Raw genomic sequence first — 17,308 nt, 5'->3', positions numbered from 1 at the left:
ATTTCAGCTGCAACCAATGCACGAGCTAATATATTCATGATTTTTGACTCATTATTGTGATTCATATTTTGAATGTAGTTAATGTCCTGTCTCCCTGATGGTGTCCACATGACATTGGATGAAATGTATTGGAGTTATTGAATAAAATATAATGCAAGAGTGGCACAAAGTCTGCTGTATCCAATTATCGACTAATTAGTACTTCAGGAGTGGTGGTGGTGGTGAAGATTTTGGAAAAATTGGTTATGGCTTGCATTCAGAAATGGGTTTACAGTGAATCTCTACTTTGCAATGAACAACGTGGGTTTACTAAGGGAAGGTCATGTTTTAGCAACTTGCTCAAATTCTGTAACAGTGTTACCATTGCATTAGAAAAGGGGAATGGATACATCATGATACTTTTGGATTTTGCTAATGCTTTTGACAGAATACAGCATGGTAGACTGTTGCATAAATTGGAGAATATTGGTTTGTATTATAGAATATTAGCATAGATAAGAGAATGGCTGACTGAAAGATATCAAAAAGTGGTATGGGAGGATGTGAGTCTGCAAGATTTAAGGTTACTAATGGTGTACCACATGAATCAGTCCCTGGTCCACTGTCATCTGAACATTAATGATATTGGGAAAGATTTGACAAGCACCATACAACTGTTTGCTGATGATGCAAAGATAGCTAGGGTAATCAGGAATGTTGCTGATATGCAGTACTTGCAGAATGATTTGAATAGGCTGGAATTGTGGGCATGGGAGAATGGATGTCAGTAAATGCCAAGTCACATTCACTTTGACATAATTAGATATCCAGTGTCATATTATATTGGTGGGATTATTCTAGAAGAAACTGATGAGGCTAGGGATCTTGAAGTGTTAGTAGCTAGGAAGTTGATATTCAGGAGCCATGTAGCAAAGATTGCAAATACAACTTAAAGAAATAATTGCAGTGCTGAAACAAATGTTCACATGTAAAGATAAGGATGTTATTTTGCCTCTTCCCCAGGCCTTGATAAGACCTCACTTAGACTATTGTGCGCAGGTCTGTTCTCCTGGTTTCCGTTGTGATTCTGATATAGTGGAGAGAGTGCAAAGGAGGGTATTAAAAATTTCAGGATTGTGGAGACAAATTGAGAATTTGTGGACTGCAGACACTAGCAAACAGGAGAAAGAAGGGTGATATGATTGAGACTTACAAACTTTTGAAAGGGTCATACAGCATTTCAGTTGATGGAATTTTTCAATTTATTGAGGGTGGTGGTGCGTGATTGAAATGGATTGCTATTGGATGTTGTGGGTGCAAACAATGTGAATGAATTCAAGTATAAGTATGATAGCTGATGTGTGTAGTATGTGGCCTCCCTCAATGAGTCCCTGACTCCCTGGAGGTCTCTCATAATAATAAAGGTTGGTCGATCGGTAGAGCCTCTGCTAATAATGGCTCACGAAAAAAGTTAAGCAAGTTTGAGCGCGGTTAGTAGTTGGAAGGGAATCAATCGTTCGATGCTGTTGGCACACTCTCCCTCAATTAGACTTTGGACTCTCTGGAGGTATCACATAATAATAATAATAATAATAATAATAATATTTGTTACATGTGTAAGCTGTGTAAGCTATTTTAATAATAATAATTATTATTATTTCACTCTGATTTTTGTATAAATATTCAAGTCCAAGAAGTGTTTTTACATAAGATCTTTATATAAGAACCATCAGTAGCTTAATGCTGCCAAATTGAAGCAGCTTTTTAGAAAATATCAGTTATTTTTGCCCTCTCTATATTTATTAAAATTTATTTCTTATATTATTTTTTTAATTGTATTGCTTTCTTACTTAGTCTGGTAGCATATTATATCAATCTTGACTTAATATGAAGCATATAATTATTATTTTTGTATTTCAATAGGTGGTAACAACACATGCTGTTAAGGTTCCTGTCACTCCAAATTTGAGCAGAAATGTTACTGGCTTCTTACCTGTCCATTGTATACACCAGCTTCTAAAGAGCAGAGCTTTTACAAAATATAAAGTAATACTATTTAAAAAAATTTTTTTTCTGAACATGTAGATTTTTTATGTAAATCTAGTTAAAAGAAAATAATAAGTTAAAAAATGTACTTCATACACATTATTGTTGAATATCATAAAAAAAAATTCTAATAAACTATGTCCTAAGAAGTGTTTCATTGTTAACCAGTTTATACCTGCATAAAAAGCAATTTCTGGAAATAAATTGGTTTTTTTATGTAGGTATATTAAAATTATATTCATGTACAGTTTTCTTTTAAAAATCTTCATTTCATTTCAAAGATGTATAAACAGATATGTTTACTTTTTTTTTAGAATTTTTTGCATTAAGTCAGAGTTATTTAATTCATATATTCAAAATAATTTTCCAAGTTCATGTTTTCCTTTTAATATTTGTTCAGGTACCAATAAAAGATTGGATTTATAAGCAGGTTTGCAGCACTGTTCCACCCTTACATCCAGTTCTTCCACCCCTGATTGAGGTTTATGTGAATTCTGTCCTCACACCAAGCTCTAAGAGTTCTCATGATACTACAAATGAACCAATTACAGAAGAAGAAATTCTTGCAGTGTTTCGAAATTCTGTGTTTATGCCACATGAACAAAATAAAGGTGAAAATTCTTGTCATTCTGGTCGAAACACTCCCATTGCTATGGAAATTGATGAACTTCCAAAGTCATTAACTTCTCAACTATTGTTGCTTTACTATTTGCTGTTATATGAAGACACTAGACTTTTTAATATGAAAACTATTGTATCTTCAGGACGCAAAGTAAAACGCTACTCTCCTCAATTCATAGCACAGTTGCCTATTTTCTACCTCATTCAACAAGCACAAAGGGATCAACAGCAGTTTGCAGGCTTGTTTTCTCCTCTTCTTTCCCTCTTGGCAACTCATTTTCCTCATTTATGTTTAGTAGAAGACTGGCTTGCAGAAGAAAGTGATATTAATATTAAACAAACTTCTAAATTTCAGGAAGCAAAGGCTATCTCTCTTCATCATAAGTTGAACTTGAGTACAGGTAAGAGTGTTTGTGTGAGAGAGAAAGAGTTTTTATATGGCAGTGATTTCTGAAAATTAATAAAGAATTATTTGAATCTTTATATATAATAGTCATTTGAAGGAAGAAAAAAAAGTCATTTCAGTTTTTATGATACATTTTATGTTGCATTGAGTTCAGGTGAGTATATGTGTATTTATTTTATGTAAATCCTACCCATGAAAAGCTTGTATTGCAAATAGAATAAAGGTTAGATAGTTCCTGAAGCCCTTCTCCACCACATAAACATGGAACTTTTTCAAGCCCCCTTCAGTAAGTAGTGTGATCTTGCACTGGACAATGAAATTGATCTCCCACTTAATGATATTCACAAAATATCCTTGCCTGCAAGTAGAATTCAAACCCATAGCCTGTTGATTGAGAGTGAATATGCTAACCACTCAGCCAACTATGCCTATCAGCCTGTTTAGCTGATATATATGTATATTACTTTTGAAAACTAATAAAGAACTACAAGAACTAATATTGCTATAAGTGAAAGGAAATCAGAGAAGGCAACAATCTCTCGGTATTTTAAAAAGAAATGTTAGCTGGAGTATGTCTGACGAGTGCATAAAAAATGCTGGAAATGGTTAATTGCTCTAAGATGGTCGTATTTTATTAGAGCTAAAGACTTAAAAAAAAAAGGTGGGGGGAGGAAGAATGAACAGCTAAGACAGCTCTGAAAGGAATTCTAGAAATCTGATCATTGCAAATAAGAGTAATGGAGTGCAGCAATCAATTTAAGAATACCATATTCCATTAGCATTACATGAAGAACTTTTCAAAACAGTGAAATATGGGAATAGAAGATTATTGCACAACTTATATATCCAATCCTAGATGCTAAACAAAAAGAAAGGCTGCAACATGTTAATATTCTTCTCCACATATGGATTAAAATTTATTAAATTTAAAAGAAAAAAAATTCATTTCATGAACATGAACAAATTAATTAGAAAATTTCAAGTTTTAAAAAGAGAGCAATATAAACCTTAGAATTAACTACATTTGGGCAAAATCATAATAAGTCATAAGTCAAAATATTTATTACCAAACAGAAGAAAAGGATATTCCTTAGAAAATGATTTAATTTTACTATTTTCTTACATAATATACCAAAGGGGTATTAAAATAGAATAAACTGCTAACTTATTAAAGCTGAATTTAAAAAAAAAAAAAAAAAAAAACATTTCTTCCATATATGAGGTTTGTTCAGCCTGACATTAATACTGTGGACGGGGAGAAACTTGTTAATTTTGGATTTAAAGATCTGTACATTATACTTTTTTAGGAAATACATGAGAGGAAAGACAGCAAAAGAAGGAATCAGTGAAGAGTATGAAAAATATGTTCTTTGAAATAAAGTAGTAGCTTGAGGAAGGGCATTCTGTGACAGAGGAGACTTTTACAAGATTGTGGTCTGAGTTGCCGAGAGGGGAGGTGACCTCTATTGGTGAGTGAAGATGGCTGTCAAGAATTCACATAGGTAGATGAATGATTTGCAATAGGTCATCACTTTATGGCAAAGATTTTCACCTCTCATCCAACTTGGTCAGTGGTATTGGAAAAGGTGAGCCATTTGGAATTGTGGATGTTAAGGTTGCCTAGGGAGAGGACCTCACTATTTGGATGGTTGGATTGCAGATGGTAGAGTTTGGAGAAAAATGCAAAACTGCAGCAGGTGAATATTACTAAGATGGCACATGGAAACCTTGAGCCAGAGAAGGTTGAAAGCAGGTGATTCTAAATTAGCCCCTCTCTCTCTGGCATGCAGTGTCTGATTTTACAAAGGCACATGTGCCATTCTTGTGACAAAAGGAATTGTGCAGTGTGTAATTTGGACATTGGAGAAAGACAGTGGTGTATGTATATGCTATTTGGGTTTCTGCCAAAAGTAGGAAATCTGGTCTTGATGAATGTCATTGATATTGGTATTAACATAATGCACACGTGAGTCGGAAAAGCCATCAGACATCCAGAATGTAGAAAGAGAGCTTATTATTTGTGACACCTCCAAGTAGTCCGAAGACTCATCGCGGGAAGACACCTACTATACAACACTTCGTCTCCACTACGACACCGAACCTCTACTACCATCACCTACATCAATGCTATCTACCGCCCACAACCACCACCGCCACATTTTTGTCTGCAAATTGTGTGTGTTCTAAATGGCCGATTTGTCTGTATGCAGGATGAAAAACCCGAGTTTCCGGGAGAAAAAACCCTGCTACCTCCGTATGAGATCAGCTAACTCACCTTCAATTGAAAAAGTCCATTCAACCAGAAATGTTCAAATGTGGAAATATAAGTTTTTTTTAATACTGACTGCCCTTCATTCAGAAGGGCTTGTATGGAAATATATACCTAGAATTGATACTTTATATCAGAAAATTTCTTTGTATGAATCCTTACAAATGCCCTCTTTATATTCTCATAAATATAATTTTACTAAATGGCTTTTAATATAAAAGCAGTTTGATAAAAGGGGGGGGGTATATAATAAATTTAATGTCATAAAATGTTATTTTGGTTGCATAATCAAAGTTGTTCAATATTCATTATTTCATTAGATTCATACAGAAAGGCTTAGGTGTTCTTCATTATCCATAATAAAGCTTAATGGTGTAACTAACAGCAAGAGGAACAAAATACATTTATTAAACTCACTAATATTTTGCTGGTTTTCTACCCAATATCATCAGAGTACAATGAAACTGTGACAGCTACACAGCACTAAACCAAGTAATTTTAGAAATCATTTCTGCTGATTTGTACTGTGATTTACAGTCTTTTTACTCAATCTATATCTATAGTGTGACGTTACTATTAAAAACATATGTAGAAATTTTTTTTTTCACTTGACTACAAATTAATTAAACTTGATAATGAAATTATACTCTTATTTAATTGTTTGTTGAAGTGTAAGCAAAGAAAGTTTGCTATGAAGTGTCTTCACAATTAGTCTACTTTTATATAAGGCTGGTGAACCTCACATCATTTGCCTTAGTATCCTAGTGCAAAGCTTGCATCCTTTCAGATATTTCATGTGGCAACTTTGTTTGCTTATACTTGGATAATAACTTGCTGGCCTGGTTGGCCGAGTGGTTAGCGTGTCCGCTCTCCAGCCAAAAGGCTGTGAGTTCGAATCCTGCCGTGGGCATGGATGTTTGTCTGTGAAAATACTAGTGGTGGTGGTCAACAGTAGATGGCATTGGTGTAGATGATGAAGGTAGTTGCGGTTGGTGGGGTGATGGAGATGGAAACTTGTAGAATAGATGCCCTCCCTCGATGAGTCTTTGGACTCCCTGGAGGCGTTACGTAATAATAATAATTGACAAATTTTAATAGTAACCAAGTGAAAAAACTTTCTATATCTTTCTCTAATCCAGAGAATTTTAATAATAAGGTGATACACCTCTTTTTATCACTTATATGTGGGAAATATAAGACATGCATTAATTCAGCCTTGGTCTCTCTTCTGGGTCTGGTTCCCACTGGTGAGCCCTCAGTACAGGTCAAAATCAGTCTGGGTAGTGACTCTTCCCATAATGCATTGCACATCTGAAAGATTGTGTGCTTTACATTAATGGATACTAAGCCAATTGATATGAGATTATCAGTCTTATAAACAAGTAGCCTAGTCATGAAGATAATTCATACATAAACTTTGTTTGCTTATGCTTGGATAAAGGATTATACAAGAATATAATTTTTTGGTAAGTGCAATTTTTAAATTGCACTTACCATGTTAAAGAGTATAATAGTAGGTTATAGACAATTTCTAGCCAAGACATGGATGATTTCTTAATTTGATTAGTGGAATTTCTATTTGTATTTAATATTCGGTAAGTAATCAAAAATACAGTATTATAACATTTTGATCAGTTCCTCATCCAGCTACACAGTAGCAGTGTTCGCTATTTTAAATATTATAAATCTGTTTTCTGCATGATTGATCACTTGGAGCTAGCAGATTGTTACTTATCAAGTGTCATTGATCATACCTCATTATTTAATTTAATTATTTCAGTCTTACCAGAGCACTAAATTATGTTACATCTTCTTCTGCAGCTTTTCCCACTTAAGTAGGGTCGCTGTTTGTGGTGAGTCTCCTCCACAACTTCCTGTCTTGGGCTGTAGCCACATCCAAGTTCTTCATCCTCAAGTCCTCCTCCACCATCTCTTTTTTGGTTGTCTGCACTTCCTCTTCCCCTGCACATTCATCTGTATGACCTTTCTTCCCACAAACTCTTCCTCCCTCCTCATCACATGACCAAACCATCTCAACCTTGCCTCCTGTATCTTTGCTCCTAAGTTCGTAACTTTCACCGTTCCCCTTACATAGTCATTTTTCAGATGATCCTTTCTGGTCACACCACACATCCACCTAAGCATTCTCATCTCCGCTACCTCCATCCTGCTGATGTTATTTTTCCTCAGGGCCACAGTTTCCAAAGCATACGTCATAGTTGGTCTCACTACTGTCCTGTAAATTTTGTCTTTTAGATTGATCAGCGCCCTCTTATCACATAGCACTCCAGCCATCTCTCTCTCTCTCCAGTTCCTCCATCCTGCTTGTATCCTATCCTGCATCCTACTTCCTTCTCAGCCTCATCATCTTCTTTCATTGTTGAACCAAAGTATCTAAAGTCACTGACCTTCCTGGTGACATTTCCTTCCAGCTCCAGATCTGTCTCCTGGCTGCCATCCACTTTGCAACACATATACTCGGTCTTACTTCTGCTCAGTCTCATACCTCTCTCTTCCAGTACTTTCCAGTTTGGCTACCATTTCTTCTCTTGATTCTGCACACAGCACGATGTCATCTGCATACAACATAGTCCAAGGTGCGTCTTCTCTCACTTCCTCTGTCACCACCTCCATTACAATAATAAACAGGAATGGACTTAATGCAGACTCTTGATGCAAGCTAACTGTCACTGGAAAACTTTCTGTCATTCCCAGGCAGGTTCGAACACTTGTCTTCACATTTCTGTACATCTCCTGCACCAACCTGACGTATTTCTCCGGTTCCTTCTTCTCCCTCAGACTTCTTGCTTTGGCACTCTATCATATGCTTTCTCCAGATCAATAAATACCAAATGTAGCTCCTGTTGCTTCTCTCGAAACTTTTCCATCATCTGTCGTACCCCAAAGATAGCATCTGTAGCCGATCGACCAGGCATGAAGCCAAATTGCTCCTTTGCAATCTCCACCTCCTTTCTCAGCCTTCCAATCAAGAACCCTTTCTAGGATTTTCATTGTGATGGCATCAACTTTATTCCTCTGTAATTTTTACAGTCTTGTGCATCCCCTTTACCCTTATAGATGGGGACGAGTACTTTTCCTCCATTCCCCGGATGTATTTTCCTGTTGGCAAACTTTCATGAACAGGTCCCACAGCAGGTCAATTCCCTCTTCCCCCAGAGCCTTCCATGCCTCCACTGGAATGCTGTCTGGACCTACCGATTTTCCATTCTTCATCCTCCTCATGGCCTCCTTCACTTCCACTCTACTGATGTTCTGCACAATCCCCCTCAGAAGGCTGCCCATCTTCTATGTGAATCCTTGCATTTTATTCATTCAAAAGTTCCTCAAAGTATATTCTCCATCTGTTTCTTATGTCCACATCCCTCCATGATATTCTTCCTTCAGCGTCTTTGATCTGCCTCACATGTACGATGTCCTTTGAAGCCTTATTTCTACATTTTGCCAATCGATAAATCTTTCTCTGTCCTTCCTTTGTTTCTAATTGATCATAAAGGTCTTGATATGCCATGTCCTTCACCTGTGCAACAACTCTCTTGGCTTCGAGCTTTTTCTCTCTGTATTCCTCTCTGTCCTCTTCCACTCTTGACTCGTTTCACTTCTGCTTTGCCTTCCTCTTAGCTGTCACTGCATCTTGTACATCATTATTCCACCACCCACCCTCCTTCTGCTCTGTAATCTTTCTGGATGTTTCACCAAGCACCTCAATTGCACAGCTTAGAATTACTTTTGAATTATGTCTCCACCAGTCTTGTACACTTTCTAGTCCATCCGAAATCCTCTCTAACAACTTCTCCCTAAAACGGTTCCTCACACTCTTCTTTTAAACAAAACCACTTAATTTTCTTCCTCCCATGGCTTCCAAAGGTTCTTATCCTCGACTTTATTTCAAAGTCTGCACACAGCAGCCGGTGTTGCTGTGCCGCTTGATCTGTTGGGATTACTTTACAATTTGTTACTGCCTTAAGATGCTTTCTTCTAGTCAAAATGTAGTCAATCTGTGAACTATTGTAGCCCTTTTAAATGTTATCAAATGCTCTTTCCTCTTACAGAAGAAGGAGGTCACAATTGCCAGATCAAACTAAGTCCAAAATCCTCTCTCTCCTTCCTGGTTCATCATTTCCACTCCATGGCCACCATGCACCCTTTCACAGTCCCTATTCTGTCTCTCTATGTGTCTGTTCAAGTCTCCTCTGACAATCACCATCTTGTTTTCTTCCAGTTCCCTCATTTCTTCATCTAGCAAGTTCCAGAATTCATCTTTCTCTTCTGCTGTACAGCCAACTTGTGGGGGCATATGCATATAATACGACCACCCGCTCTTCTCCAAGACCTAATTTCATTCACATGATCCTGTCGTTCCTTCTACCCACTTCCAGTACTTCGCCCTTCATTCTGCTACACACCACAATTCCGACACCATTTCTTCCCTCTTTATTCGCTCCAGAGTAGAACAATTTATATCCGTCTCCTAGTTCCTTTGCCTTTTCTCCCTTCCACCTTGTCTCCTGCACACACCAACTTCCTCTTCCCCTTCTAGTCATTCTTCCAACATTCAGCGTTCCCACTCGCAATATTCTTTCCACTTGCTAGGCTCGCTTCTTTAACCGCAACTGCCCTTGATGCGGTAGCCCTCATCCACTTCTCGCAGCTGTAGGGTGATGTGGCTGCGCGTCGCTTAAGGGGTACGCCCTAGCTCTTGTATCCCTTTCTTTTTGACTCATTTAATCATATCTAGAACTGGCAGTGAAGTTTTATGACCAGATGCCCTTCCTGACATCAACGCTCGCTATTTATCCGGGCTTGGGACCGGCACCTATTGGAGCTAGCTTGCCACCTTCGGTGGCTGCAATAGGCAGACATAGCAAGATAGGAAAGATTCACCCCTAGCTCTCGAATACTCTAATAACATTGGGGGTAAGGAGCAAGAAGAGAAGAAAGAAGCAAAGAAAGAAGGGTAGAGGACCAGTCTGCTGATAATATAACAGATGTATATTACATGAAATAAGGCATGGTCCAGCATCAGATACTTCATGTTTGCCATGCCCGTACTCACTAAAGTAAGCCCATGAGTTAAATTATGTTATATATAAATTTAAAAATAGTTTTCCTTATGAAAAAAAATTTATGTTTAAAATACTTGAAAACATTTAAATATAATATTTTTGACTATCATTATATTGTGCTTTTCTAGTTTGAAATCTTATGTTTGATCTCTAACTGTTCTAATAAAAGTTTTAAAAGTTGCCTTGATATAAATTTGTTTTTCACTATATGGCACTATAAAAGGGATTTTAAATGACAGCCAAATTGCTCATAGATCATTTTCACATTTCACATATCTTTTTTTCATTGTTCTAAATCATTCCTAAATTATCATTCACCTTTATCTAAAACTTAAAACATTTACTATTTCAGGATTTGTTATTTACTATCCTAATAGATATGTATCTTTAAATCTTTTGTATTTTATGCAAGGATGGGGGGGGGGCTGGAAAAATCTGATAAATGCCTAGAACAAAAATGATATTAAAGTAACTGATATAACGACAAGAGGATATAAGAACATAAGTTACCTTCAATAACTCTTTCTTGTGGCTATATCAGTTGCTTTAATATCATTTTTGTCTGGATATTTATCAGAACGTTCCAGACCCCCCCCCCATAAGCTTTATCATTTCTGATATTTTAGATAAATGCATTAAAAATATATATATATAATTGCCAAACCATTGGTTTCTTTTCTTTTCAGATTTTGCTCATGTAAAACCTTGCCCTTTGCAACTCCTATCACATCTGGAACACCTTTTAACCTTACCTCTTTCTTTGTTCTGGTCTTATGCCCATGAGTTTGTTTCTCATTTACCTCAACTATTAGACTCCAATATTCCACGGGAGATCTTGGAGAAAGCTAAACAAGTATGGTGGAAATTGAATTCTATCTTTCCACGTCAACTTTGGGTAATGACAGTGAATGCTCTTCACCCAAATCTTCAATCTGTTCATCATATTCAAATATCAAGAAGAAGTTTGAGTCTTGATGATATTATTCTTGATCCACTTCATGTCCTTCGTTGTGATGATAGGGCATTCAGGTAAGATTTCATTGTGTTTATTTTGACTAATAATGTTTATAACAAAATGTTTTGTTCCTCATTCATCATTTTATTGTTTAACTTTTTTAACCGTTTGAAGGTTAAAGTTGATATCTGATATCTTATAAGTTTAACTGTAAAAGAACCATAGTTGAACCCAGGCAGTGTTAATTTAAAATGTAACATTCCTCTGTCTATAAATTAGATCCCTAATTGAGGCCATTTATCCTTAAGGTAGTATGTGTAGCAATTCATGTTGCTTATTTTAAGTTTTCCTATTTTCATATCATTATTTTTTAATAATATAATTCTGATTAAATATTTCTTTTAAAATAATCTTTCCAGATGTACTCCCATACTTGAAATTATTCTTCATATGCTTCGAGCCTTTTTGGCTGCTTCCCGATCACATCTTGCACATCACATATTGGAGCATCCTATATTAGACAAGACTGGTCAGCTTGAAGGAGAAAAAGAACGAGAAGAATTAAGAGTTGCTTTAGTTGCAGCCCAAGAAAGTGCTGCAGTACAGATCCTCTTGGAATGTTGTCTTCCAACAGAACAGGATAAGGTAAAGTAAATGTTTAAGTTCTAATATATTTGAAGCAAAGCCATACAAAAAATTAGAAACAAATATTATGAATAGTAGTTTGATAAAAATCTATCGTTTAACTTCCAAATCTCAAACATAGTAGAATTTACATTTAAATTTTTGGGTAAATTCACCAACTGAAGTACTCAAAGTCCTGGGATAGTAACTGAATTTGAAACACATTCAGTGAGGTAAAAAAACACTTTTTATCATAAGCCGGTTGTGAGAAGGAAATAATGATTGATGATGATCATTCCTTAAATATCTCTTGCTACAAAAAACAATTCTAAATCTATAATATTTAATGTTTATGTGGATTTCATTGTTCTGTTTTATTTAAATAATCAATACTCATCCATCAGATTGCTCTAACATACTATCTCTAGTCATCATTTGTTAGTGGCCTGATATTTTAACTATTTGTTGGCTGTCAGCTTAACTGTCTCTTAAATTCAGGTTCCCATTCAGATCTAAGCCAGTCTCATATTCCCTGCAGCTTACTATTCCAGATTCCTGATCCAATCAATACCCTAATTTTTATGGTACTGTTTTGAGGAGTTAAAAAAACCAGAATATATCTGTGACATATTAATTTTTAGTTACAAAATAATACTATAAAAATACATATTTCTAATTTCATATAATTGTCATCATCATTTTCTGGTGCATACCCTCAATATTACCTGCAATTTTAATAATACTGGATTTTTTTCCTAATATTTTCATTTTTAATATGGTTCAGCTATTGGTGCAATCTCAGATTAACAGGTTTGATTTCTAAACTAGCTCTTCTATTCCTAGTCCATATGTTTAAATTGAGTTGAATAACACACACTACTAGCTGCAGCTTTTTGCTGATTTTCCTCCTGTTCCATATAAATTTCTTCAGCTGGCTTCTTACCACAGAAGCATCACTTTTCTGTTAAGTTTCCATTTAGTTTAATTTCTGTCTTCAATTATTTTTGTTGAAGATATCATACTTTCACTGCTGAGAAACATGCAGTATTAGTCTCTATATTTCTGATTTTTATACCAAATTTGTCATAGCCATTATTAATATGGTGAAAGACTTATTTATTTAAGAGAATAATGTCATCAGAGTACAGAACTAACCTTAATATTTTCTATTTGAGTATTAGGTTCAACAACTCTGTCCATAATAATGTGATCCATGTAGATTATACTAAGTGGTGATATACAACCTATGTTACATCTCTGATTTTTACCTCAAACCATCTTCCTACAGATACTTCAATTCTGACTACTGATTTGTAACTAACTTTTAACAGAACAATACAATAAATTTAGTTTAATCCTTTGGCAATTCCTATAGGTGGAGATGACCTGCTAATGCTTCTGCCTGATATCTCGACTTGGGCCTGGCTCCCACTGAAGAGACCTCAATAAAGGTCGAAACCGGTCTGGGTAGTGGCCCTTCCCTTAATGCATAACAATAGACATATCCGCAAGGAGATGTGTTTTGCATTATAGGAGATACTAGGATAGGAGTGTTAGTAGCTTGCTCCACCTTTGCAACGAGTTGCCCTGGTGTGTACCACCTTAACCCAGTCCTGAAGATACTTTCAGGCGCAAACTTTGTTTGCTCACACTTGGATAAAGGATTAAACTAAATTTATTATACTCTAACCAAGTGGAAAATAAACTTTCAACAGAACAATACAATTACTGTGTAATTGTATTATGCTTTATAGGATTCCAATTACACCATACAAGTTTAGTGTTTTGAACAGTTTTATTCCTGCAGATATTTCAATTCTGACTACTGATTTGTAACTTATAACCGAACAATATAATTACTATGTAATTGTATTATGCTGTATAGGATTCCATTTACACCATACACATTGAGTGTTTTGAACAGTTTTATCCCTCCCCCATTGCCAGAAATTTTACATGCATATTTGAGATCATCATCATAGCTTATTTCTTGTATGATAAAAATATGGTCTTGTAACCTCTGTTTAAGCATAATTTCAGCTTAGAGTAGGTCTCTTTAATTTTTCTTAGCTTTTTCTTCACCCTTTGCCAGAAGTGCTATCCACTTGCTGTCTCCTCTTCAACCAATAGACTGTGGATTTAAATTTCACTGTAGATATAAATGTTTGTAAATTTAGATGGTAAATAGATTCCATTGTCTGATGCAAGAATATTAATACTACAACTTGTTTGAGATTATTTTATTTTTCTAACTTTGCAATGAAAACAGTGCTACATACTTTGGTCCCACTTATATGATCAGAAGAGGCTCAAGCTTCCAACAATATCATGTAAATAAAGTATCTTGAAGAAGTTCTGTGTTTTTTTCTAGAGCAGGGCTTTCGTGATATATAACCTCAGTACCACCCATAGTATTAATTAATATGGAAGATTTACAATCATTTCTGGATGGAAATCATATGGGGGAGGCATATATTCTTGCATAAATGTGTTCTGGAATGCTCAGCTAAACTAACAGTATATATATATATATATATATATACATGTTGGTGTTGAAATGAGTTTTGACTTGTGGATCTGAGAGTTGGGTTAGAAATAAAACAAATTATCCTAGATTAGAGTCCACAAATGTCAGAGTTTAAGAAAAATTAGAGGATTGAAAAGGAATCAGTAGCACAATCACATGAAAAATGAAGACGCTTAGAAAAAACTTGGCATCGTTGGCATTCAAAAGTAAAGTGATGTTGTCATTTAATCAGAATGGAGGAAGAAAGATTAATAAACAGGTGTTTGATACTAGGATTGAAGGAAGAAAAATGACCCATAGGAAGGCCAATCCTTAGATGATTGAAATGTAAGAACTGACAATATTGGAGACTTTGGAATTGAGAAATTCCAATATTGGAAAAGTAACAGATTCATTTTGAAGAAAATTGTTGGTAGGAATTTAGTAATGAGTAATCTTAATTATATAGTACTATCCTGGTGTCCCATCATAGACAGATCTGATTTATGTATTGCAGTGGAAGAATTATAGATCCCACAGATACTTATTGCCCTAGTCAAAGCTACAATTAGAAACTCTCAAAGTCAGATTAAAATTCAGAGCATGTTGTCTAGTCCAGTATACATACAAATGGTGTTCAACAAGGGATACCCTAGTTTGCTTGCTGTTTACTATAGCACGTGAAAAGGAAAATTCATCAAAGATGTACATATTGACACAAGAGGAACTATCTTTTGCAAGTTGGTACAAATTTTGGCTGATGATATCAATATCATAAGGACACAAAAAGCGATAAGAGAAAACTATGTCTGGAAAATGTAGCAAAGAGATGCATTTGTAGATCAGTCATTAAAAAACAAAACGAATGCCAGTAACTAGGGAAAATCTGTGATGATAGTCTCAAATAGATTTTGGCTCCTATAAATCAGTTACTGATGTTTCCTCAGACTTAGGAAGCACTTAAGTCACATTTGATTTCAAGGAAAACATAATTGATAATGATGTACAAAATACTCATAAGACCATTATTAACACATGCCAGTGAAAGACAGATGAAAGATTGCCAGGTTTATTTGAAAGAAAACTACTCAGAGGAAAGGATATAATCATGAATTATACAGATTATAATGAGCCAGATTATAAAAATCAACAGTTGAAGGTGGACTGGGCATATTATGCATGTGGATAATAACAGGATATTTCAGATGTTCTGCAGACCAAAAGAAAAACAGATAATTGGAAGACCTAAATTGAGATTGGAAGATGGCAGCATAAAACAGTTAAGAAATTAATCGACGAACAAGGAAGAGTGACAGAAGTTTCTGGAGAAAATCAGTTAACACAAAGACTTTTGAATCAATGATGATGATGATATTCTGTATACTAACTATTAGAAATTGATGTCAATGATTTCTGCAAAGAAAATTGAGGAAGAAAGTTCCTCAACATTTGTAATGTGAATTATAGACTCAGTGATATTATTTCTGCCTTCCACCAGTTGACCTGCATCAAGGATGGCTATGGAATTGAATCTCAATTACTGGGAGGGGGGGGGGACATGCTGTATTCATATTTATGAGTGAAAAACAAAGATGTACTCATCCTTGAATAGGATGGTTTGCAGTTCTTCACATTTGCAATACTGCACTTACATTTTTTCAATTCCCCCCCCCCCCCCCCCCCACACACACACAAGAAGTCCTAAGACCTCTAACATAATAGTGCCACTTATGGGCATGTTTAAAGAGAAGAAAGAAATTTGCTGATGTGTTCCTTGAAGAGCTGAAGGTGCAACCATTGAGGAAGATTGTCCCAGAAAAAAATGGAGGGGGGAGGAGAGGGAGAAGTGGCTTAGTAGGTTTAGAGCTGAACCATATGTGAACTAATAGTTTCTCATGTTCATACATGATTTAAGGTTAGTGGAGAGATGGCATTGGCCAATTCAGCAGAGTAGTGTCCATGGAAATACTTGTAGAAAAGACATAATGTAGCAACAGTGTCTATGGTAAAACAAATGGAAGGAAACAGGGAGCAGTCATCAGTTAAGCAAGTAACTTTCATCTGAATGTAGCGACAGTGTCTGTGGTAAAGCAAATGGAAGGAAACAGGGAGCAATCATCAGTTAAGCAAGTAACTCTTATCTGAATACAGATGAGAGTTACTCAAGCATTCTGATGAAGTTTCTAGGTGTACTACCCCAAATGTTAGAATAATATTCTAAATTTGGACAGATTTCAGATTCATAAAATGTTAGAGGTTGAGCAGGAGAAAAGCATTGTATAGAACAAAAAAAGCATGCCAAACTGTTTTGTGTTTTGCCAGGATAGACATATAAGTCAACCAAAGACTAAAAAACTGATCTTGATTGGTAGATAGAATATTGTTTAAAGCAAGGGAGAGTGATGCATACTCCTTTTTCCAGGAAATGAAACAGAATTGCATTTTGTTGGCATTAAAATTCACTGTAATATTTTGTTTATTTATATTTTAGTTGTCTGTTGTTACTGGTGTCTTTGTCTGTTGACTGCACCTTTGTATTATTTCCTTCTTATCTTTAACTATGTTTACTTCAAAATTTTCCTTTCTATTATATCTATATTATAGCTTGCACTCCTTACAGTTACTATCCATTTGTAATCCTTTATACTTCCTACAAGTGTTCGCTCTGTTAGTGAAAACTCCTCTGAAATAGGCAATTCATGGCTACAGTTTACTATCTCCCACACTATGTGATTCAGGAAAAATTTATATTATTTATCGACTGTGCCATCCTGAAGTAATTGTAAAGCATGAGAGGATTAGTTGTTACACAAATAGG

The 17,308-nt window shown here is 35.5% G+C and overlaps 1 protein-coding gene across 2 annotated transcripts in view; it reads left to right on the top strand.

Moving 5' to 3' along the window:
- IntS2 (integrator complex subunit 2) overlaps window positions 1-17,308 on the top strand; it is a 271,634-nt gene that overhangs the window by 189,807 nt on the left and 64,519 nt on the right. For both annotated transcript variants that reach the window (XM_090401055.1, XM_090401054.1), the window contains exons 10-13: window positions 1,903-2,025; window positions 2,426-3,047; window positions 11,092-11,434; window positions 11,780-12,005. In XM_090401055.1, the coding sequence (XP_090257181.1) occupies window positions 1,903-2,025; window positions 2,426-3,047; window positions 11,092-11,434; window positions 11,780-12,005 (1,314 nt within the window). The remainder of the gene's footprint in view (window positions 1-1,902; window positions 2,026-2,425; window positions 3,048-11,091; window positions 11,435-11,779; window positions 12,006-17,308) is intronic.

The sequence above is a fragment of the Typopeltis vanoorti genome, chromosome 11, assembly GCF_054136105.1.
Source record: "Typopeltis vanoorti isolate ZY-2024b chromosome 11, IOZ_Tvanoo_1.0, whole genome shotgun sequence".
Taxonomy (NCBI): Eukaryota; Metazoa; Arthropoda; class Arachnida; order Uropygi; family Thelyphonidae; genus Typopeltis; species Typopeltis vanoorti.
Note: the sequence above shows the minus strand (reverse complement) of the source record. Positions and strands in the feature narration are given on the sequence as shown.